We start from the raw sequence: 25,649 nt of genomic DNA, 5'->3' as shown, positions 1-25,649 counted from the left end.
AAGCATGTAATGAACCTGAGGTTTCTGGTAGTGCTTGCCTGTGTTGCATCATGCACCCTCACTGCAGCCTTGGTTCTGAACACAAAGCATGCAAATCATTGTGCATGCTGTCATGCCAAGCAATGCCAGCAAATGCTGCAGAAACTCAAAACGTGGAGTGGAAAAAGTTTAAGAAACTCTGAATCCAGCGTCATTTCAGTTGAGGCCTAGGGAGACTTCAGTTTGTCCAAAGTCACATAGTAACTGTCAGATTCCAGATTTGAATATATGTCCAGTCACTCTACATCAGATGTTCTTTCTCAGTTCAACACCTTCATTTTACAGACAAGGCACCTGAGACACAGAGAGATGTGAAGAGTCACTCAGGTAGAGTCACATCCTTGTTCAGGGTTTCACAGGTAGCAGATCTTCTGACTCAAAATCCAGTGGTCTTTCTGCTTTGCCTTGCTTTCACCTCTTAGAGAGTGCCTCCTGAAGCCATTGGCTGCAGTTCATTGGGGCAGTCATAGGGTCTTAGATTGAGAGTTAAAAGGCTCTCTAGAGGCCATCTAGACCAAGGGTGGGGAACCTGTGGCCTCAAGGTCACATCTGACCTTCTAGCTCCTCAAGTGGAGCCCTTTGAGTCCCAAGGTTTTTTTTATTTTGTTTTGTTTTGGGGGGGGGGGTTTGGTTTTGTTTTTTTAAGGCAGTTGGGATTAAGTGACTTGCCCAGGGTCACACAGCTAATAAGTGTCAAGTGTTTGGTCTGAGGCTGGATTTGAACTCAGGTCCTTTTGACTTCAGGGCCACTGCTCTATCTACTATGCCACCTAGCTACCCCCCAGTCCCAAGTGTTATAGAACAGATCCTTTTATTAAGGGGATTTGTTCTGTGAAGTTTGGATTCCATCAAAGGGCAGAACTTGAGGACCTAGAGGTGCCACATGTGGCCTTGAGACCACAGGTTCCCTGCCCCTAATCTACACCAACTCTCTCCTTTTACAGATGAGGGAGAGTCATTTACCCAGTATCATACAGCTAGTTGGGCAGTAAGGAATATTGCCTATTGGATAGATCTCTGGAAAATTTTTTCTGTAAACTAATGAAAAAAAAAGATAATCTGGTTGCTTGAAGGAAGAAGAATCATTCATACTAATTTTGCTGATACATGCACATGCTAATATTGTGATGTTTTAAAGTATTAAGTCACATTGAACAACAAGAAAACAAACAAACAAGGCTTTGCCATTATGACATTCCCTTAATAACCCTGTGCTAATGAACATCACTTTGCAGTTTTCTTCTCCCTCAGTAGGAGATTTGCTCTGTATTTTGGGAATATGAATAAAATATGCCCTGTTGAATCTCCAAAAGCAACTCTCAGTGGTGATTTTACATTGATGGCTTCGTTTGTGAGGACACAGTTCTCACAGGTAGTTTTCTGATGTCTCTTTAAAAACAAAAACATCTCTTACTATAGCTGTTCCAAGAGCACTTGGTCATCACTTGTGCTTTATTATGTTTCACTTTCTTTCTTTAGGCAAATAAGAAACTAAAATTGGAAAATGGTGGCCTGATGAGGGAGAATTTGCGGTTGAAGGCTGAAGTTGATAACAGATCACCCCAAAAGTATGTATTTTTTTTTACATGACATGTTTCAGCATTTGCTGAAGACATTAACAATAGTTGCCACTTGGAGCTTTAGGGTGTATAAGGTGATCTGCACATTTTCTCACTTGATCCTCACAACAGCAAGAAGCATGACTTGAAAGGACCTGTTGAGTTTGGGGATGGCTGTACATTCCACAAACTCTGATTCATCTTAGTCCATCTCATACTCTGTTTTGTCATAGGAGATGGTCTTTTTGAATTGCTGTGAGAAAATTCATCATCTGATTGACTGACTTTGTGATGATGAAGGTACAAGTCACCGTTTTGGATAGTGAGTCTCAGGGAGATTAAATGGTTTGCCCTAGGTGTCTGAGCTAAAAGGAGTCTCACCCAGCTCTTCTCCTTGCTAATGTAGTACTCTTTTCACTCACCTCATGGAGGGCATTATGGCATATTTACAATCGTGTTTGACTATTGATTTTTAATTTGAACATGCATGTTCATCATAATATTGCTGTCTAATATCCAAATGCATGCACTCTGATTAGTAAAATCCTAGTCTCAGCCAGAGGTTTTTGGTGGGCCCATTACCACTACTTATATTTTTTAAAAAGTATAATTAACTAAAATAACCCCCGTATTGGTCATGGCTTAATATACTGCCATCATCTTTTAACAAAGAATTCCATTTTAGAGAAATATATCTTCCTTTTCTCTGATGAAGGATGGTTTCACATGGCCTACAAAGGGGTAACCATTTTTCTGTTTTATATTTTAAGTATGTGATACTTGCACAGGCAGGCACCTGCCATACTTCCTGAGACAGGATTGTAGAGGACAGTTCATCAGATTTGGGACTGATTTCACACTCTAGCTTTAGCTGCTCCTTCCTTTATAACATGCTGTCCCATTTATCATCTAACTAGATTGCATAAAATACTGTAAATAACAGAAGAATCCCTTAACGGCCCTAAATTCTCTATTTTAAATGGTGATGGAAAAATCAGTTAAAAAGTTTAGAAAGGTTTAAGAAGGGGAAGAGGGGAGAAAGAATAGAGACAGGAGGACACTTTCTGCTTCTTGTTTTCATGAGGGTCAGTCTCTTGGTGTTTTTAGGAAGGAAGTTTCAAGGGAGAGGCTACAGAGCTCCCAGAACTCAGGTGCTGTCTCTGAGGTTAGCAGGCCAGGACTCCTGACGCTCAGCTAACCACCAGCATTCACTTCTCCCCATTAGGAATAAAGACAAGGCAGTAGACGGGAGACAAAGCAAATTTATCCCGCCAGAAATAGCCCAGCTTGTCAGCTGGAGAAGAGAAAGTGTTGCCTCCAGGAAAGCCAAGTGTGGTATCAGGAAATGGCAGAAGGGAGCCGTAATTATCCACAGCCAAGCTCAATTATCAGTAGAGACAGGAGCAGAGCTTTTACTTTTAAATAGTTCCTTCCCTTCCACTCCCCATCTCCATTTTTCTTCCCCTTAGTTGGGATAATGTCCCACTTTGACAAATGAGTGAAATAAGCTTAGGCAATGTTGTTGTTGTTGTGTGGTGGCTTAGATCTCAGTGATGTTCATTGGCAGTGCTCCCCTTCAGTCAAAGTAATGGCTGTCCATTAGTGTACCACAGCACACTGAATGGAATTCAAGCCATTTTGCAGCTTTTATTCCTTGAAAAGTTTACCACCAGATATTTCAGATCTAATGCCAACCATGAGAACTGTGTCTTTTAAATACCTATGGCTCCAACTTGATAAGTTACTCAGAATCAAAAGAATCTCACCTGAAGGAAATCTGGCCGTGCCTCTTAAATAGCCAAGCAGTCATTGGAACCAAATGCAACAGAAGAACTTTGAGTTTCCATTCTCCCTCCCTTCCTTTTATGTGACATGTCTCACTAGAAATGTGACTTGAACTCTACAGTATTGCAGATCAATTTGCAATGCATTGAGGTATTAAATGCATTGCATTTGATTTATAGCCTTGTTTACTCTGCATCTCCAAACCTACTGGGATTCAGAGAAGCAGCTGACCACAGCTGAAAATACCCAGGTCTGGTTCATCTGAGGAGAGTGTTCTCTTTTTGTATGGTCAAGAACAACAAGATAAAAATGCTGTTCCTTCCTTGGGATGGATAAGAGGGTCTTTTTATAAATCAAACAGAAAATACTGACATTGTTCCTTTTATGTGTCCATTCAATGAATGTCTCCTAAGCTGTCTTCTGAGCTCTTGGTTATGGGTCTGGGTGTGAAGTCCTGTTTTTGATTGCTGATTTTGCAGCATCTTATCTGTTGAACCTTACATGTTCTTCCATTTCCAGAAGAAGGAGCTTAAGTAGATTAAAATTAGAGATGATAAATTTAAAAGGAAGATATGACCTTGAAAGATTGAGTACAAACATTCCTTTAAAGCAAGGGTTCTCGCCCTGGGATCCATACACCCCCACAGGGTCTGTTAACTTGGATGGGGGAAAAAAAAGCTCTGCATCTTTATTTCTACTTATATTTAGTTTTCTTTGTAATTCTGTGTATTTTATATATTTCAGAACATTAGTCTGAGGAGGGGTCAATAGGCTTCACGAGACTGCCAAAAAAAGATTAAGACACCAAAAATTTTAAGAATCCTTGCTTTAAAGAAAACAAAGCTAATACTGTATCACAAAAAAAGAGACCTGCTCCTCCCCCACTTTGGAAACTGTTATATGAAGAGAAATTAAAGCTTTTAATCCAGATAAATTTACTTTATTCAGGGATATGCTTTCAATAAAGTAGTTTTCTTAGGTACATCTTAAGTGAGTAGAGTGATCTTACCATTTCCTCTAGAGGAAGAGAGTCCAAGAGGAAAGAGAATGAATGAATTCCATGCGATGGAAATAGAACCAGCCTTTGTTTATCTGAATAGATGAATCAGGGTAGAGATATAGGTCATTAAAGGCAATGGGTGATTATTCCCAAATCATGGTTTTCAGGCTTTCAAGTATATGATAGACTGACTTGTGATCAAGAGGTTGTTTCATGTGCCTGTTGGTGGTTCAGGTTCAAGTTCTTCTCTGAAGTTTATTAAGGGAAGCTCTTAAGGGATAGGGAATATGCTTTAACTTTTGAGATAAATATCCAGGAAGAAGACACTGCCCTCCTAATAAGGCACCATGTTTTTGGTGCTTGTCATGTGCCAGAAATAGTACTACACTATGTGGAGAATGGGGGGAAAAAAGTGTAAGACTTGGTTCTTGATCTCAAGGAACTTAGATTCAGAAGGTGAGAGAAGTATATGTTGTTTCTCTCCAATAGAAGATCCTTGAGGTCAGGGATTGTTTCATTTTTGTCTTTGTATTCCAAACACTTAAGTGTCAAGCACATAGAAAGCACAAATAAGTGTTTGTTGATTGATTGAATACATAAAATTACTGAGAAAATTACCATTAGAAATGGTCTAGACTTTTGATTTAATAAGTATATGTGGATTCCTGGCAAATGCTTATTTTAATTCCAGTCATAATTGACAAATAAGTGCTAAATTACATAATATCAACTAGAATAGAAGGCCAGAGAAAGGAGAATATAGAATGAAAGAGTCTGAAAAGGTTTCATGGAGGGAGTAATAATTGACCTGGACCTCAAAGGTTGAGTAAAATTTGGATAAGTAGAAATGGACAGAATCATGGTCCAGAAATGAAGGTGAAGCATAAATAAACAAAGGCATAAAGGCAGGAAAGAAGCATAATGTATGTGGAGAATGATGAAGAAAGTGGAATGGTGTGGAAGGTGGGTACTAAGACACGGTCAAAATTAAGTTGGATCGGTAGAGTAAGGGCGGGTTATATATATACAGGTCCTTGAAAACCAAGCAGAAGAGCTTGGAATTTAGGTGAGGCTCATGGACACACAGATATAGGACTGGAGGGGACTTCAGAAAAAGACATATTTAGCCCCACCCCCTCATTTTACAGATAAAGAAACTGAGGCCCAAGGACATTGAATAGTTTGCCCAAAGGTTACATATTTATTAAGCATTTATTAAGAAGTGGATTTTGAACTCGGGCCTTCTGATTATAGGATCAGAGTTCTTTCTATTGTAACATGCTGCCCCTCCTCCCATAGAAAGCTGTTGTTGAAACCTATGTAGCTTATCCTTTATGTTCTTCTTCATTTGTTTGTTCTGTGCCTATTCCATGCTGGAATTCAACAGTACCGCTTCATTTTAAAAAAGTAATTTTAAAATTATTTATTTGTGTTTAACATTCTTTTCTTTTTAAATTTTGAATTCTAAATTCTCTCCCTTTTCCCTCACTTCTCTTTCACCCATTGAGAAGGCAAACAATATGATATCAGTTACACATGTAAGATCATGCAAAAGGCAGTTCTGTATTAGCCATGTTTTATTAAAAGAAAAACAAAGAAAGTGAGAAATTTATACTTCAATTTACACTCAGAGTTAATCACTTCTCTCTCTTTCTTTCTGTCTCTGTCACTCTCTCTCTCTCCTCTCTCTCTCTCTCTCTCTCTCTCTCTCTCTCTCTCTCTCTCTCTCTCTTTCTCTCTTTCTCTGGAGGTGGATAGCATTTTTTTTTCCATCATGAGTCCTTTAGAATTGTCTTAGATCATTATATTGATCAGAGTAGCCAAATCTTTCACAGTTGATCATCATTACAACATTGCTGTTACTCCTGGTTCTTGTCACTTCATTTTGCATCAGTTCATATAGGTCTTGCCATGTTTGTCTGAAACTGTACCCCTTATCATTTCTTATAGCACAGTAGTACATCATCGCAATCATGTGTCACAACTTGTTCAGCCGTTCTTTAATTGATGAGCATCTTCTCAATTTCCTATTCTTTGCCACCAAAAAAAGAGCTGCTATAAATATTTTTGTATGCATAGGTGCTTTTCCTTTTTCTTTGATCTCTTTGAGATACAAACTTAGTAGTGATATTGCTGGGTCAAAGGATATGCACAGTTTTATAGCCCTTTGGGCCTAGTTCCAGATTGTTCTCTAGAATGGTTGAATCAGTTCACTACTCCACTAGCAATTCATTAGTGTACCTATTTTTCCCTTATCTCTTCTAGCATTTGTCATTTCTGATAGATGTGAGGCAATGCCTCAGAGTTGTTTTAATTTGCATTTCTCTAATCAGTAGTGATTTAGAGCATTTTTTCATATGACTAAAGATAGCTTTGATTTCTTCTGAAAATTGTTTCTTCATATCATTTGACCATTTATCAATTGGGGAATGGTTCTTATTTTTATAAATTTGACTCAGTTTGTTATATATTTAAGAAATGAGGCCTCTATCAGAAAACTCACTGTAAAATTTTTTAATATTACTTCATTACCTTTGATATTACTTCATTGCTTGTCTGCGGTACATTTTTAGCAAAATGTAGTTTCCCTTATTATCTCTTTTAATTAAGTTTGTTTTTGCTTTTGCTTTGTGTGAGATCATGATTGCTACTCTGGTCTTTTTTACTTTAGCTGAATCATAGTAAAATCAGTTCCAGCTCTTTACTTTAACTCTCTGTGTGTCTTTCTGTTTCAAGTGTGACTATTGTTAACATGTTGTTGGACTCTGGTTTCTAATCCATTCTTCTAACCACTTCCATTTTTTGGGTGAGTTCATCCCATTCACATGCACAGTTATGATAACTAACTGTATTTCCCTCCATCCTATTTTCTTCTGTTTATCATTTTCTCTCTCTTTATACTCAAAGGTCTGTTTTGCTTCTGACCACTGCCTTCCTTAATCTGTCCTCCCTTCCCCTCCCCCAATTTCTCTTACCCCTTTCTTTCCTGTTTCCCTATTGGGTAAGGTAGACTCCTATACCCAACTGATGAGAGTAAGCTCAAGCATTGTCCATCTACCTCCCATTTTCCCCATCACTGAAAGAGCTCTTCATTGCTGGCCTCTTTTATGTGAGAAGATTTTCCCTACTCTACCTCTCCTTTTCTTCTTCTTCCCCCTACCTATTTTTTTTTGAGATTATCCCAACATAATTGACTCATACACATGTCCTTTGTCTATGTAGACTCCTTTTAACTATCGTTCTCAGGAGTTACATGTGTCAGCTTGCATATGGGAATGTAAACAGTTTAATTTTATTCAGTCCCTTATGATTACTCTTTCATGTCTCCCCTTTTTTACTTCTCTTCAGTCTTATGTTTGTCAAAATGTCAAATTTTCTATTCAGCTCTGGTCTTTTCATTAAGAATGCTTGGAAGTCCTCTGTTTCATTAATTGTCAACTTTTTTTACTCTGAAGGATTATACTTAGTTTTGCTGGGTAGGTTGTTCTTGGTTGTAATCCTAGTTCTTTGCCTTCCAGAATATCATATTCCAAGACTTCCACTCCTTTAATGTGGTAGCTGCTAAATCTTATATGTTCCTGACTGTGGCTTCACGGTATTTGAATGGTTTCTTTCTGGCTGCTTGTAATGTTTTCTCCTTCACCTGGAAGCACTGGAATTTGTCTATGATATTTCAGGGAGTTTTCATTTTGAGCTCTCTTTTAGGAGGTGATGGGTGAATTCTTTCAATTTCCATTTTACGCTTTGGATCTAAGATATCAGGGAAGTTTTTTTTTTTATAATTTCTTAAAATAGGATGTCTAGGCTCTTTTTTGATCATGGCTTTCCAACAGTCTAATAATTCTTAAATTATCTCCCCTTGATTTATTTTCTAGATCAGTTGTTTTTCTGATAACATAGTTCACATTTTTCTATTTTTTCTTTTCATTTTTTGACTTTGTTTTATTGTTGGTGTCTCATGGAGTCATTAGCTTCCACTTGCCCAATTCTAATTTTTAAGTATTTTCTTCAATGAGCTTTTGTATCTGCTTTTCCATTTGGCCTAGTTCATTTCTTCAGTGAATTTTTGTGTTTCTTTTACCAAGTTAATTCTCTTTTCATGATTTTCTTGCATCACTCTCATTTTTTTCCACAAATTTTCCTCTACTGCTCTTCTCTCTCACTCTCTCTCTCTCTCTCTCTCTCTCTCTCTCTCTCGTTACTCTTCCAGAGTATTTTGAGTTTGCTTTCAGTTTTATATATATATATATTTTAGGCTTTGCTTGTAGCTGTTTTCACCTTATTGTCTTCTTCTGAGTTGGTCTTTCTTACCACTGTAGTAGCTTTTTATGGTCAAATTCTTGTTTTGTTGTTTACTCATTTTTCCAGTCTGTTTCTTGGCTTTGAACTTTTTGTGAAAGTTGAGCTTGGCTTACCCAGGGGTGGGAAAGCACTGTCTCAAACTTCAGGCTTTTTCATGCTGCCGTTTTCAAAGCTAGTTCTGGGAAGTCTGCATATTTTGGGTGCTTCCAAAGTGTTATGATCTACAGAGAGGTATAGTCAGTGCTCTCCTGGTCTTCACCCAGGATTAGCCCCTCCACAGCCACAAGTGCTGTTACTTCTCTTGGCCCTAGAACTGGATCTTGTCCCATACTCTCCTGCAACCCCAAGTGCTAGTCTTTTTTCTGCCTTGGAACTTCAACTAAGTCCCTTGCTCCCTTGTGAACGACCAGAAGCACTCCTCTCTGCCCTGGAACTGTGACCCAGAATTTAGAGGTGGTAGAGTTGCCATTCAGCTCCATTTGCACCCAGTGCCTGCAAAGATTCCCCTGTAATCTCTTTCTGACTAGTTGTTCAATCCCCTTACTAAGTCTCTGGGAGGGCTCCAGAAGTTGCTGTTGCTGCTGCTGTTGCTATTGTCGTTTCTACTGTCATGGGTACCTTCAGTGCTGTCATTAAGCTCCAGCCAGCCCCTAGCCAGGTGTCACAGTCCTCTTAGGCCGACCTCCTAAGTTGTTTTAGGCTGGAAAAATGTCTCACGCTGCCTTTTATTGGCTCTGCCACTCCAAAATTCGAGGTATTATTTTGAAGTTGTTTGAAGGGGAATATTGGGAGAGTTCACCTGGGTTGCTGTCTCTAACTTGCCATCTTGGCTCCGCCACCACTTCCTTTTTAAAATGCGGTTTTTGAAATATTTTATTTTGATATGACAGATACTTCCCAAATAAACTCTGTAGAAACTGCATTCCCTGAAAACGGTTACACAAAACTGCCTATTAGAGCAGCACTACTCTTCCATTTGACCCTCACCTTGACAAAGCCCCTTACACTTTGCCTGGCTGGCTCTTACTTGGGGCGCTTGGGAATGTTTATCTAGCTCTGCTCCACCATATAATCCCCAGCTTAATTATTATAGGCTTTACTTTGTTATGTGTATGGCCAGGAATCTTGCATATTCAAATAATGTCTTGTCTTTGAAACGCTAATATGTGCATCTGTTAATGCCAACATCCCTGGATATATCCTGATGAGGACTGAGGGACCTTGAATACATACACAGATCATTTTACTGCTCTGCAGTCCCAAGGCTTGAAGAGGCCAAAGAGCAGTCTCAAACCAATACTGGCTTAATACCCATGCCTCCTTATGGGGTGGTTGATGGGAACAAAAGCTCCAGAAATTCCCACTGGTCAGTCAGTCTTTTCCTTTAGTTAGTGGATTAAATAGGCCTCTCAGAAGAGCATTTGAAGAAGACAATAAGTCTTCCATCTCCTCCATGGAGACCACATGCTCCTTAGTGGTTGATTAGATGATATCTAAGCCCTTTTCCGGTTCTAAAATAGATTTTTTAAAAATTCATTTTGGTTTTAACACAACAGAAACTTCCCACAAACCCCTTTACGAAGCATATTCCCCATACACCTTGACTATAAATAGGAAGGAGGAATGTGGTCTTTGCCTTTGATATTATGGTGCTAACCATTTTATCTGACCAGAGGTCCATGTTATTATAATAATAAACATAATAAACATAAACATTGATGTAGTGGTTTCACTTTTATGAAGCATTTTGCTATGTATCTTATTTGATCTTCACAAGAACCCTGTGGTAGGTGCTGTTATTTATTAGTCTCGTTTTGTAAATAAGAAAACTGAGTCTGAAGGGGGTTCAGTAATTTGCCCAGGGTCACACAATCGAATAAGTTCCAGACACAGGATTCAAACTTTGGTCTTCCTTGCTCCAAGCACGATACTTCATCCATTACATCAACACTTGTGATCATTGTATGTATTCTTTGGCTCTGCTTTCTTTACTCTGTATCAATTCATTCAAGTCTCCTATTGTATCTCTTCTCTGATTCCATCAATCTTTACAACATAGTAATATTTGATTACATTTCTACATCATAATTTGTTCAACTGTATCCTAATCAATAAGCAGATATTATATTTCTTCCCTTTTGTTGTCAAAAGTTATACATCTGTAATATTCTTTGAAGTGTCTCCTTTCTTCATTTGAACTCTGACAGGATAAAAGCTGAGTTGATCTCCAAGTATAGTTAGGGACTGTGAAGACAAATTAGTAGAGATTTTTGGTACCTTTCATCAGTGTAGAAAATTGGACCAAACAGCTTATGTTTTATAGCTTAAGCTGTAAAGATACGAATGCTAAAACCTGCCTGATTCTTGACCCTAATTTCCTGAACCAGTTAGAATCTCTGCTTTTTTTTTTTAAATCAGAAGTTGTCTTTCTGATGCAGTATTCCTGACCCATGCTAGTCTATAGGATTATAGCTATGGAGCTGCAAGGAGCCTTAGAGACAGCTCAACCCTCTCATTTTGCAGATGAAGAAACTGAGACACAGAGAAGCTATGGGACTTGACTAAGGTCCTGTAGTGAATAGTGTTTTATGGGCCCATGATTTGGACCTGTTCCACAGTTTGTGGCTCTCAGGAAGTTCTTCCTGACATCCTGCGTCCATATTCCATAATTCATGGCATTTGACCCTGGCCTGATACGATGACTGATTTTGTTATGCCCTATGGTTTCCCTGGAAGGGGATCTTGTAGACTGTCAGGGGAACCTGATGGTGCCCTGGGGCCAGACTGTGACAGCAAGGCACTAAAATGAGTTGTTTGCACAGACCCCTCAGCTGCCTAAGGGGCCCATCTCTGAAGGCACAACTAATTGGGAATGGGCAGAATGACCACAATCTCTCCTCATCTGCTTGTCCTCATTGTAATGATATAATAGTAGAGTGGTCTGTAACACATGCTAATGACCAAATAAATTAGACTGTCAAAGAGACTTTAAACTCCTAGAGAGTTGGGACTGTAGGGCTTAAAAATGGCTTTAAAACAAACAAACACCTCATTTGCCCACCGCACCCCACCCCAAGCATAGAGCAGGTGCTCAAAAAAAAAGTTAAGGATATCTAATCAATTATAGTGGATTTTGATTTTAAGTTTTTGGCAAATACATTAGTCTTCCCTGTGGCCTATTGCAGTATACAGTGTAGAACATCTAGATAGTTGTTAGTCTGCTCCAAACTTAAATTTTAGGTGTGCCCTTCTCCCTTTCCCCAAAATCTATTACAAATGTTATGTTATTGCTGGAATAATTGTACAGGAGGGTCCTTTATTTGGTATGGGCAGAGGACAAAGAAGAGGAATTGATTTCTCAGCATTTGCTTGCAGTCTCTACTAGTTTGCTGAGAGTAAATTTGGTTCACAATTAAAGGTTAGGATCCCCAGAGGACATTGGTGCACTGATCCATGAAAATGGCAAGAATGTTAGAAATTTTCTGGGCAGTTTGGTTCTAAGAATTGGGGCTCAGGCTTTCAGGATTGTGGCCCAAACATTACTTTCCCCACTTCGCACATTAGGATCACCAGATAGGTTACTGTAGTTCCAAGTGCCATCAGCTTTTGTGTTTCTGATTGGAGTTGAAGTAAAATAAATATAATTTAAAAGCAGAAAAGATACCATTACAAAGTAAACAAAATACTCCTTCCTTACCTGCAGTGCAGAGAGAAGAGCTAGGTACATTAGGTCAGGCTGCTATGGTTGGAACACATCGCTTTAGGAACAAGGCCAAGAATACGAGGACATTGGAAATTGGAAGCTTTCTGAGAGACTCCTCCTTCATCATTTCCAGAGAACACTTGAAGAAGAAGAGAGTCAATATTGAATCTAGGCTCCATTGTTACCCTTGCAGCAAGGCAATCCTGTTATACCTCCCTAATTGACTCATTATCCTACTCACCACAGCAGTGCTTCCAGACTTTTTCATCCCTCCTTAAATCTTCTATAGTTCCCCTTCCTCCCACCCTCTCAGCTGAGAACCATATCTCATATTTTACTGGAAAAATTGAGGCCACTCATCGGGAGCTTTGTCTCTTCCCCTCTTCAATTTGCATTTCCCAAATGCTTTCTATTTCTACCTAAACCCTGTCTCACATGAAGAGGAGGCCCATCTTCTTGCCAAGACTGGCTGCTCTACATCCACAAATGATCCAGTTCTATCTCATCTCCTCCAGAGATTGCTTCCTCTACCAGTCCATTTACAATCTCTCCTTATCTACTGAAGGCTTCCTGCTGCCTCTAAACATGCCCCTGTCTTTCCCATCCCCATTTGATCCTTCCACCCCTACTAGCTTTTATCTCATGTCTTTTCTCCAGTTTGTCGGTAAAATCTTTGAGAAGGCTGTCTGCAGTAGGTTTCCTCCGCTTCCTTTTTTCTCTTTCTCGTAACTCTCTCTAACTGGCTTCCAACTTCATCATTCAACCAGAGTTAATGATCTTTTACTTGTAGAATCTAATGCCTTTTCTCAGTCTTCATCCTTCTTGAATTTTCTGCAGCCTTTAGCACTATCAGTCACCTTCTTATCATGATATTCTCTTCTCTGGGTTTTTGTGACACTATTCTCCCCTGGTTCTCATTTGCTAGATTTTCATCAAGATCTATGGATGTCTCACAGAGCTCTGTCCTGGGACCTTTTTTCTTATCCTTCTATATTGTTTCATTTGGTAAGCTCATCAGCTCCTGTGGATTCAGTTATCATCTCTTTGCTGATGATTTTCATATCAGTACAGCCCTGACCTCTCTCATGACTTCCATTCTCACATTGTTAAATGCCTATTGGATGTCTCAAACTGGATATACCATAGACATCTCAAATTCAGCATGTCCAAAACAACTCATTATCTTTCCTCTCAAGCTCTCCCCTCTTCTTGCAACCTCAGTGTTATCTTCAACTCCTCACTTGTATTCACCCCACACATCAGTCTGTTGCCAAGTCTTAAAATTTCTGTCTTCACAGCATGTCTTGTGTCCTCGCCCTTCTGTTCACTTGCACAGTTAGCACCATCTCAGTCTAGACCCTCAGTGCCATGGCTGTTCTATTACAGTAGCCAGATGGCTGGTCTCCCTGCCCCAAGTCTCTCCCTTCTCCCATCTCTAGTCTCCACTCAGTTGTCAGTTTGAGCTTCCTAAAATATAGATCTGACCATCTTGCTACGCTATTCAATGAATTACAGTGGCTTCCTGTTATTTCCAGGATCAAAGTACTTTATGTTTTTAAAGCCTTCCACAACCTGGTCTCTTCTTACCTTTCCAGTCTTCTTACACCTGACTCCACTCTATGTACTCTGTTTTCCAAGACCAACATTACTGACTTTCTTGCTGCTCCTTTTTTTTTCCTATGAAAGTCCTCAGGGCCTTTTTTTATGGTTGGCCCTTATACGTGAAACGCTCTCTCTCCTCACTTCTGGTTGCTGACTCCCCTTTTTTTCTTTGGGATTCAGCTTAAATCCCACCTTCTGAAAAGGCTTTTCCCAGTTGCTACTTACTGGTGCCTTTCCACTGAGATTACCTCCCATTTAAATTATATGTAGCTTCTTTGTAGAAGAATGTTGGAGGGGTAAGGACCACAGCAGCATTCCATATTTTCTGTCAAAGTCTATCTTTTAAACTTTGTCAATGAAGTAGAAAAAATAATACTGGCGTTCCAATAAGTATCCAATGAAACACATGATAAAGTGTAAACTGAGATTGGTTTTAGTAACATAGCCTACTTTTTTGTATATCTCAAAGTTAGATCCTGAGCCCAGGAACTTTATAATATCTTTGTTTGGTTGTTTTATTTTTATTTTTTGGTCTGGACTTGGAATTTCATTAGTGTAGAGAACTCTCAGGAAACTTCCTTTACCAATACAGATCAGTTGGTGGAGTGGAGTGGTTACTTTCCCATCTTCTCACAATCAGAATGTCACAAGGACAGTACTTGAACCCAGGTGTTTCTTCACTCTGATGTCTATATTTGATCAGCTATGCCAAGTTGAAATTCTCTGATCAATGAGTGCTGAAAATATTCTGCCTTAGAAAAATCTGGCAATATCACAAGCATAGTATCTTTTTTTCTTACAATTCGAGGTGAGACTGTTGAAGCTGATTACCATCTAAGTCTTATACATGTGGCTGAAAAGACCAGTGTATGTCTTTCATGTTTAGTAAAGTTAAAGCCCACACTTGGCTTGAGGCAGCAGCACATTCCTTTCTTTCCTTTTTTTTTTTTTTTTAGGCAGTTGGTGTTAAGTGACTTGCCCAGGGTCACACAGCTAATGTCAAGGGTTTGGTCTGAGGCCAGATTCGAATTCAGATCCTCCTGACTTCAGGGCTGGTGCTCTATCTACTGCACCACCTAGCTGACCCATAGCAGCACATTCTGAATTCACATTCTTCCTACACATATGCTCAAAATATTCATTGCTCTGAGGGAATGAGATCAGGGCATGTGTAGCAGCTTTGGCCTTGTCAAGAAGAAAGGTGACCTCATCATCAAAGACTGGAAGAAAGGAAGAGAATGTAGAATGATGTCATTCTTCTAGCTTTAGCATTAAGATCTCCAAAGAAGGGAAACCTATTATCTCTCATGACAGCCCATTCCCCTTTTGGACAGCCAAATTGTTAGAAAGTTTTCCTGACATAATTTCCACCCATGGATCCTGATTCTACAGATAATAAGTAACAAAGTTAAGATTTGAACTTAAGTCTTTTGACATCAAATCCATTGGTTTTCCCATTATTCAATATTGTGCTTTGCTGACATTTATATAGCACTTTGAGGTTTACAGATGGCTGTTTTCACAAGAACTATTTAAGGTGAAGGAGTATAAAGAATATTATCCCTTGTTTTACTGCTTGGTGAACTTCCGGTTCAGAGGGGTTACAATTATCCAGCATCATTCAGCTAGTAAGTATCAGAGTCAGGACTTGGACCCAGGTCCTCCGACTTAGTGAACAATGCATTTTCCATTAACCATACCAAGGCCCACCTCTGCCTCTCACCATCCAGTAAGTTTCCCCATCTATAAAATGGGGATGATATTGTTTGTACTACCAAGTTTACATGATTATTGGAAGAGAGCAGTATATCTGTAGTGACTAGGAGGAGTTCTGCTGTTGTTAAGATTACTTGAATCAAAATATTGAGGATGAACCCAGAGTCCCCTTATGGTTGGTATGGAACAATTTGAAAGAATACAAGATTTGAAGTGATAGAATCTGCATTCATATACTGGTCCTGCCATACTTATTATCTGATGATCTTGTTCAAATTACTTTAACTTTATGGGCCTCAATTCCCTTGTCTGTCAGATGGAAGATATTCATCTTTAAGCTTCACATAAATCCTAAATCCTGTGATTTTGACATACGTCAAAATAGGCTTTATGATTGTTATTATGAAGTTGAAATTGATACATATTTTTGATGGAAAAAGTGTTTAGCAATACCAGAATTCTTTATATCTAGGGAAGATGTCAAGAGCAGAAGAATATTTTTCTTCTCCTGAATCTCCTGTGTTAATGTAGGTATGGACACATTTTAATAGAATAAAGTTATTCAGGATTCATTACTGATATGCTTTTTAAAAAATTATGTCTCACGCAATTGAAGTGAGAATTTCTTTTGTTCAAATATGCACCTTATGAGTATTTGCTACAATATGTTTTTTCTTTAATAAGTGGGAGTGGAATGGGAGGGAAAGAATAAATTTTTATTAATTAAAAAAGAAAACTTGTGTCACCACTAGTTGACTACTTGGTGATTAGCAGTCACTACCCTAATATGGTAGACAGTTGAGATTATGCCTGGATTATTATAGTAGCTTACTGATTGGTCTTCCTGGTTCGTGTCTCTCCTATCTCCAATTCATCTTCCACATAGCTGCAGAAGTGCTTTCCCTAAAGCAGAGGTATTATCATGTCACTTTCCTATTCAGTAAATTCCACTGGCTCCCTAATAACTCCAAAATAAATAGTAATAACAGTAGTGGTAGTAACAGCAGCAGTGCACATTTACATAGCTCTTTAAGTTTGCAAAGTACTTTACAAATATCCTCACAACAAACCTAGGATATAGGTGCTATCCTTATCCAAATTTTAAAGAAGAGGAAATGGAGGTAGATATTAAGTAACTTGCCCAGGGTCAGTCACATCACTGGTTAGTATCCGAATTCAGATTTGAACTAGAGTCTTCCTGATTCCATTTCCTGTGCTCTACCCATTGTACTGCCTAGTTTTCTCAATACAAATACTCTTTTTGGCATTTAAAGCCCTTCACAATCTGGCTCCAACTTAGCTTTCCAGCCTTAATATACATAACTCACCTTTATTTACTCTTTGTTGTAGGCAGAATGGCCTTTTTGCCATTTCTGATACGTAGCACAACATCTCCAACGTCCATGCCTTTTTACATGCAAGGCTGCTCCCCATCCCTTGAACATACCCTTTCCTTACCTCTGCCTCTTAGAACCTGGGTTTCTTTCAAGGCTCAGCTCAGATTCTAACTACATGAGGTCTTGACTTGGCCCAGCCCAAAAAATGCTAGTTCCACTCCCCCCAAATTGCCTTGCATATACTTACATGTATATATGTTGTGTCTCTTTGAGGATGTAAGTTTCTTGAGGGCAGGGATTGTCTTCATTTTTGTCTTTGTATTTCCAGTGTCCAGCACATAGTAGGTGTTTAACAGATAATTTTTTCATTGATTGATGCTACTGACCTTTTAATGATCTAAGTAATATTGATCCAAAGACTTGATCCCTTGAACGTGTTAGACCAGAACCATACTATCTCTGAGATAAAAAGGGCAGTAGACATCACTTGATTTATCCTCCTCATTTCATAGGTGAGAAAACTGTGCCCTAGAGGTAAGAGTGAAATAGAATGAGAGACTTAAAGGTGGAGGACAACTTCTTGTTTATGTAGTCTAACCTTCTTAATTTACAGATAGGGAAACCGAGGCACAGAGAGTTAAGTAACTTGCCCAAAGGCACACATTTATTAGCAGTGATGGAATTTGAACCTAGGACATATAACTTGCCTAATCTAGCCTTGATTAGAATTCAGGTCCACTATACCATGATATCTTTCTTGCCTGAGATAGCCAAGGGATGTTTCTTGTTTTATTTTCATTCTTTGGCTTTCTTCTCACAACATGTCAGCTTTCTGTCTCAGGATGGAAAAAATTACTCTAGGTTTCAGTTAAAATGTTGGTATTTTGACTTCCCTTCAGTAAATCGGTTGATGGACATTAAAAAAAAATAACCTGAGCATTAGAACAAATAAATGAAGAATCATAAAATTGTATCTGAACTTAAAATCTAATTATATCACAGCAGTTTATAATTATAGTTTGCTTTATTATCACAAAGCACTTCCACATTCTTCTTCTTATTTGATCCTGGCAAATACCTATCAATGGTCTTTATAGTGCCATTATTGTTCCCATTTTACAGATGAGGAAACACATTCTAAGAGATGGACTTCCAGAGTCAGAATCTGAACTCATATCTTTTGCCTCCAGCTGTACCACACAGCCACTCATGAGCTAAAATCTTCTGAGCTGGATGGGGTGGGGGGGGGGGAGGTCTTTGTTGTAATATTTCTTTATAAAATCCTCTGCTGCCTTCCCAGATATCTTTCGGGAGCAGTTCCCATATTACATATCAGTATTGCTAGGTTTTAAGCAATCTGATTTTTCACCTGAGGACACTCATGAAAATTACACTTGAGAATACAAAACTTTCTCATGGTAAGCAAATTGGATGCTGCCACTTTTCATCTTTGCATTAAACAAACATATTATGTAGTTCTTCCATTAAAAAAAAAAGAACTTATATGTAAATGTGGAAGCCTTTTCAAAAGAAAATCTCATTCTTGAAATAGTCTAAAAAATTTATTGCTGAGTTGCCTGCCAAAACTTGGTGCACATTGATCAAGGATTGACTTTTAAATATGAGGGTTTGGTGTTTCGAAGTATCTGTTAAGGGAACTGCAACATGTATTGGCATTATATTTAAATATTCCAACTAGCAAACTTTACCTTCCTTAACCATCCCACCCCCAAAATATACCCTCTTTATCAAAAAGGACAGATTGTTGGTATTCCCTTTTTAGAAGCTAAAGAGAGTATGCTTTCTCTTGGAAATATAGTTCATTTCAGAGAGCAAATCAGTATTAGGAGATCATATGTAATTCAAACCTCTCCTTTTAGGACAACACATATTGCAGCTTCTTTAACTCTTCCAAGCTCAGATGAAATAGGAACAGCAGGACACACACAGGGCCCTTGGTAACCTGGATGGCTAATGGTTGCCTTTAAATTAGAATGCAACTTAGCACGGGAGAAAAAGGAAGACTTGTTTGTTTTAATTAAGAATGGGGTAGAGAGTAACACAAATATGTATGGTTGCAACAGCAAATTCAATTCAGCAAACATGAATTAGCTGCCTCTTATATATAAGGTGCTAGAGGAACAGAGGGTGGGGGTGTGTGTGTGTGTGTGTGTGTGTGTGTGTGTGTGTGTGTGAGAGAGAGAGAGAGAGAGAGAGAGAGAAATGATAGTCTTATCATTTCACCTGCCCACCAGGAACTAACATTTTGTTTAGGCAAATGTTCTTAACCATTTTTTGTGTTATGGACACATTTGGCAGTCTGGTGAAGCCTGTGGACAAATCTCTTCTTGGAATAATGGTTTGTTGCCTAGAACAACTCTCAATTAGAGAGTTAGTGAAAAGGTCATTTTTCCTCTCCTAGTTCACAGACTTCCTAAAATGTATCCATGAACCCCAGTTTATGAATCTTTATATTAAGGGTGTTCTAATCTGTACACAGATAAGTAGTAGGGTGTGGTGGGTGCAAAGGACGGCACCAGAAAAAACGCTCCAGCAGAATGTGAGAAGGGAGTGATCAATTTTGGTTCTGTTTGAGGGGAGTGGGGGAGGCAAAGGGAGTAGGGAATGAGGAAAAGGTATATTTCAGCTATGGAAGATGGCCTTCAAAAATATATAAAGGTTAGAGATGTCATATCAAGTTCTGGGAACATCTAGCTGGCTTCATGTCTCTTATAGTTTGCCATCATAAACACATAGTGTATAATATACTGTCAGATACGTAATAGCTACTCAGTTGGTACTTGTTACCAGTTCTGATGTAGGGTTAGATTCATATCAGAGTAACATAGGAGGTGTAGGGTAGGTGGGAGTGTAGATTTATCATAGAAGCAAGTTACAGTCAAAGAAAATTATATCATGGGCTCAGAAAGTTATAAGAATTTCTGAGAAGTCACCTAAGGAGTTCACCCCCCTGCCACCAGACAAAGGTACCAGTGAGATATCCCAGACAAATAAATAGGCATCAAAGGTTTAGAAAATGTTTTGAATTGAGTGTGTTTATTTGGGAAAGGAAGTATCTTTCAATTGAAGCAGGAAAGTGGAGTGGGAGTAACCTTTTAAGCTCATACTCATTATTTCAGCAGAAAGCATTTGATTCCTGCAGGGTATATGGATTTTCCTGGTACCCTTGTCTGTGTACTCTAGTGCCTGCAGCTGACCAGTACCTGCCCTTTGTAGTCAGTGAAAACAAAATGGTGAAGGGATGATTCTCTGATGCATTCTTTTCAACCTCAATCTTAAATTCTTGTTCTCAGGAACAGTATGAAAATGTTTTTATGTGGAATGTATCTGAGCCACAAGCACAGATTTTGTATTTCAAAGTTGGAAGAAATGAGATTGATGTCCCACACAATAGTAAAATGCCAAAAATAAGTAGCTCTGGGATGAGTTAAAGCACAGGACTCGGGAAGGCTGAGTAAAAAGCTGTAGATCTAGGATGGCTGTAATTGAAAGGGACCAAATAAGTATTTAAAACCACCTCTCTCAGGACTGTTAAGATTTCTGAATTTCAAATTGGCATTTTATATTTGACAAGGTGACATTGTGTAAGAAATGTATTGTAAAACATGGCTGTACGATAGGAAAATGATTGAATGTAAATATTTCAAGATGTGGACTACTGTTCAAATGTTATCATAAATCTTTGCCATTGTTTTAGGGAATAACTCTTCGTACATATTTGAAGTGAATTGATAGGTCTAGCTTTTGGAAGGGTAATCTTCAGATAGTTTCCTCCTCAGTGCTACTAATGGTCTGATTTGATTAATAAAGAATACTGTTAGCTATTCACCGTTGTTATTTTCTATGTGTTAGTATATAGGAAAAGTCATTATTAAGTGAGAAAAAAACTAATGGAGTCTGTTTATGTCCCCATTCACTGAAGGGCCTGAAATTTCAATGTTATGTATATGGAATCAGAAGATGCAATTATTTGTGATCTTAAACTTTTTAAAAGAAAAAAAAAGTACAAAAAACTTCCTTCAGTTGGAAGATTAATTGTCCTTCCATTTTTTGCAGGTTTGGCAGGTTTACAGTTGCTGCTCTTCAGTCCAAGGTAGAACAGTATGAGCGAGAAACAAATCGCCTCAAGAAAGCCCTGGAACGAAGTGATAAATATATAGAAGAATTAGAATCTCAAATCTCACTGCTAAAAAGCTCAAGTGAAGAAACCGAAACTACAAACTCCATTAGCCAAAGAGTACTTTCTACAGAAGGCCAAGGAAACAGTCACTCTGAGGAAAGTACCACAATTTTAACAAGTCAGGTAGATGGTGTCAGAAAGCAGCCTGTTGCAGCCAACCCAACTTCTACACACCTTACACAGTCTTCAAGTAGTAGACTCTTAGATGTTAACTCTGCTAGTCAAGAAGGCTCAAGTGAGAGAGAGACAGAATGTTGTAAGAACAAAGAACTTTTCCCAGAACAGTTGAAAATCCTGTTAGATGTTACCGATACAAGGATGGATGCCTGTTTGGAAAGACAGTGGAATAATAAAACTGGGAATTGTGACCTTTACAAAGATGAGGAACTTTACGATCTCTCAGCTCCCTGTACCCCTTCTTTGTCTCTTAGTTGCCTTCATCTCAATACCCCAGATAACAAAGAAAGTTCTCTGGTCAAAACCGAGAGTATCAGAAAGCACTCACACCATCTAAGAAAACTGGTGTTTGATGATTTTTGTGGCACCTCAAGCAGTTGTGGCAAAGATTCTCTCCAGGACAATACAAATAGTTGTGAAAATGGAAAGAAATCGGAATGTTTCACTTCCCCAAAGTCAGTATTTTGGGATTGTTGCCCTACCAATTTTGTCCAGAACTTAGATTTTGAAAGTTCAGAGCAGAACACAGTTGCAAGTTCTTCTGGAGATCTGTCATTGAAATCCAGTGAGAAAACAGGCTCCTGTTTATCTAAAAGGTTAAATTCTATTAGATCTTTTGAAATGAATCGTACTAGAACATCCAGTGAAGCATCAATGGATGCAGCTTACCTTGATAAGATCTCTGAGCTGGACTCCATGATGTCTGAATCAGACAACAGTAAGAGTCCCTATAACAATTTTAAATCCACTGACATGGAAACCCCAACAAAGTTAGCACAAAGTAGCGAATTTTTGGGTGATTCTAATAAATTAGAAGAAAGAACTAAGCCAAATCTTACAAAATGTTCTCAGCTGCTTGATCAGCCAGGAAATAGAAATGAGTGGAAACCCACTTCTTTTTTCATCCTTTCGCCATCTGACCAAGAGATGAATGAACACTTTCCACTCCTTCCCTCTCCCAATTCGGGAACTAGTGAAATTAAACCCCAGAACTGTTTGTTTCAGAGAGAGTTTTCCCAGAGTTTTTTGTTTAGTAACTCACATAAGCTGTTTGATGATCAGAGGTTTGGGCCGTCTTTTTTTAAGATGTCCTCAGAGATGCACAATGTTCACAATCACCTTCAGTCCCCATGGTCTGCCTCCTTCGTGCCTGAAAAGAGGAATAAGAGTGTGAATCAGTCAGCAAAAAGAAAAATCCAGAGTAGCCTTTCTAGTGCCAGCCCATCCAAAGCAACTAAAAGTTGATTCAGTTTTGTTGAAAAGGTACTGCTTTGTCCAGAGAGGAAAATGGAGGTTTCTGAACTATTGGTCCCCCCAACCCCACCCCTGCCCGCCCAACCACCCCAGAATCCCATCTAGTTTGTATTGATCCTTTTAACCAAAAATAAGTACAAAATGAATGGGCTAGTCTTTACTTCCATACTCCTGAGAACCCCTTCTTCAATAATGCCGGGAATTTGGCTGTTTGGGTTTTTTTTTTGTTAAATCATCATCATCATCATCATCATCGTCATCATTATCATCATTATCATCATTATTTTTGTGATGTATCAGGGTGGGTATATTTTGTATTCTTGTATTTTATTTGTCAAGTGCAGTAGCCTGCTGGTAAGAAGCAGCTTGTAGATATTAAAATTCTTAGAGCTTTCTGCATTGTCCATAAACCATTTTGTTTTCATAATGCTTTTCTAAGTATGTAAATTTTCTTTTACCTGCCACTTTTATTTTATTACATTAGTGGCCTGACTTTAGGCAAGGCCACACGAATTGTGAATTAGCCCTGTGGGCTTGAGGTCAATGGAGGTATCCTACATGATTTTTGAGTTTGGGGTTTTAATTGTTTTGGTGTTTTTTATTGTCCTTTGACTAGCCAGTGTAGATATGACCTCAAAATTAGAGAAGAAGGAACCATGGTTTTTAACTTCACAGTGGTTGGTTGTTTTTTTTGGGGGGGGGGTTTGGTTTTTTTTTTTCCTCATGGCTGAGTCTGTTTACCTACCTCTTTGTGGAAAACCAGAAATTCATCCTACTCTGAGTGGGGAAATATGGTAACTTCATGGCTTGGATGTAGAGCACTCTTAAATTCTCAGTCCCAGATTCTAGCTGTGATGATGTAGCAGGGCTACTTACTGAACTGCTGGACTTGCTGTTTGCATGGCGCTGTGCTTTATCGAAACCACAGTCTTTGTGCATGCTAGCATTTTTGCTTGCTCTGTTTTCCATGCTAAAGAAAGTTAAGTTTTGGTTAGTAATAGAATGTTTCTGTTATGTAAGATACAAGTGCTTTTTTGTTTTCTGAAGAGTGGGTAAGGGGTGGGGGAGGGGAAGAGTGAAGCACAATTTTTAATTTAGGTTTGGAAAAGCATTTGTTATTCCAAACATTCAGTCTCCCTATACAGGCCTTTAAAAAATGGGTTTGTATGCTAATAACTTGTTTACCTAATGTGCACTGAACATTTTACATTAATACTGTACTGTTTTACATTAATACTGCATGCTTTTCTATGTGAATTGAATAAAGGATGTCATAAGCACTGTAATCCTTGATGTTGTCTCAGATATTGAAATAACATATGAAGAGCAGGAAAACCTCCCTTCTTATCACTTTTAATTGATCTGGAAGTCTGAAATAAGCTATCATAAATCTTTTCCCCAAAATTGGAAAGTTCTCAGTTTCCTTATGTGTAATGAGTGTTTTTTGATTGCTCAGTGTGGACCTGGGTAAGATAAAACATCTTTCCTATAAATGTTCTTAATCATTTTGCCTCAATGCCATGTTGATAGGACAGCTAGGTGGTGCAGTGGATAAAGGCACTGGGCTTGGAATCACGAAGACTCATCTTCCTGAGTTCAGATCTGGCCTCAGATACTAATTGTGTGACCCTGGGCAAGTCACTTAACCCTGTGTGCTTCCTTTTCTCATCTGTAAACTGAGCTGAGAGGGAAATGGCAAACGTCCAGTATCTCTGCCAAGAAACCCCCCACCAAAAGACTAGGATAACTCTGAAACGATGAACAATCACCACCATGTTGATGAGTGAGTATTTGAGGTAAAGCATTTGAAATTGTAGCAACAAACCTAGAATGATATTTCTAAAGCTGGCACTCAAAGGGCAAAAGTATTTTCCTAATTGTGTCCATGGTTAAAAGAAACAACATTTTATTTGCTAAAGACATGCCTATTTTTAACATGCAGACACTAAAATTGTCTCTAAAATGTTAAAACATATACATGGTGAATTAAAACATGTCCTTTCACTTCCTTTATATGTGGTGAGTTTCTGCCATCTGAATTACCATTTTCTTCTTCCCCTTCCTACCTGCCTCCCAAAAGTACTTCACAAGCATTAATTAAAACTAATACATTCATAGGCCTAGGGAAGTGCAGGACATAATTTAATGTTTTGATTATTGGCTTTTTAAAAAATTAGCAAGATCGCCATATTGTGATTTGATTATTTTAAATACATATCCATGCTTACAAAAAGAGACAAAATAGTTGAATAATTACATAATGGAAAGATGTTATATTTCTCAAAAATTCTTTTTCAAGCAACATCGATTTATTTGAGCTTTCTTCCCAAATGGTTCAGATTAGAGTACATTTGAAATGCAGAATATACTTCTAGAAGAAAACCATTTAAATCACAAAATCTACATGCTAGTACATACAGTTGCTAGTACTTGGTCTATGGTCCAAGTTTCTTTTGGCCCTTGCATGTCAATAGCTAAATTGATCTGGTTAGGTTACAAAATTGTTGGTTGTTGCTTTATAACCTCTTTAGTAGATGACATAAGTTCTTGCACACACAGGTTCCTGTAAAGTCAAGCCACTAGAATTAAAAATAGTGGAATTTTTGAAAGTCCTAAAGGTTTAATGATGCTTTTTAACTAATGCTATTTTTCAAGTAGCATTTAATTCATGCTGTTTTCCTGTTCCTTTACACCCAATTTCTATGTTGGCTTTATGTGATACAATAAGTTTGCACAAATATCCTTAAAAAGACCCCCATCAACTTTAGATCAAGGTTGTCAGGAGTATTATATTCATTCTTTGCTATTAATTTTTCAAGGACAAATAACTAGTAATAAGGAACTTTCACACCAGGAACGATATAAAAGCATACTACTAACTGAATTTTTAAAATACTGTTACAAATCCTCAGTAGGTAATTTGTCTTCAGATAGGAAGTGAGGAAATAATAGGACTTGATTTGTTTGATTTTTT

At 38.4% G+C, this 25,649-nt stretch overlaps 1 protein-coding gene across 1 annotated transcript in view; it reads left to right on the top strand.

Moving 5' to 3' along the window:
• The window catches only part of OBI1 (ORC ubiquitin ligase 1), a 45,986-nt gene extending 22,025 nt beyond the window's left edge, over positions 1-23,961 (top strand). Inside the window, exons 5-6 of the mRNA XM_020973304.2 lie at positions 1,519-1,607; positions 21,121-23,961. Coding sequence (XP_020828963.1) covers positions 1,519-1,607; positions 21,121-22,666 — 1,635 coding nt within the window. The 3' untranslated portion in view covers positions 22,667-23,961. The remainder of the gene's footprint in view (positions 1-1,518; positions 1,608-21,120) is intronic.
• Positions 23,962-25,649: the final 1,688 nt, after the last annotated feature.

The sequence above is a fragment of the Phascolarctos cinereus genome, unplaced genomic scaffold (genome assembly GCF_003287225.1).
Source record: "Phascolarctos cinereus isolate Bilbo 61053 unplaced genomic scaffold, phaCin_HiC Scaffold_7;HRSCAF=346, whole genome shotgun sequence".
In the NCBI taxonomy this organism is placed as follows: Eukaryota; Metazoa; Chordata; class Mammalia; order Diprotodontia; family Phascolarctidae; genus Phascolarctos; species Phascolarctos cinereus.
The sequence above is the reverse complement of the archived record's forward strand: the minus strand, read 5'-3'. Positions and strand labels throughout refer to the sequence as shown.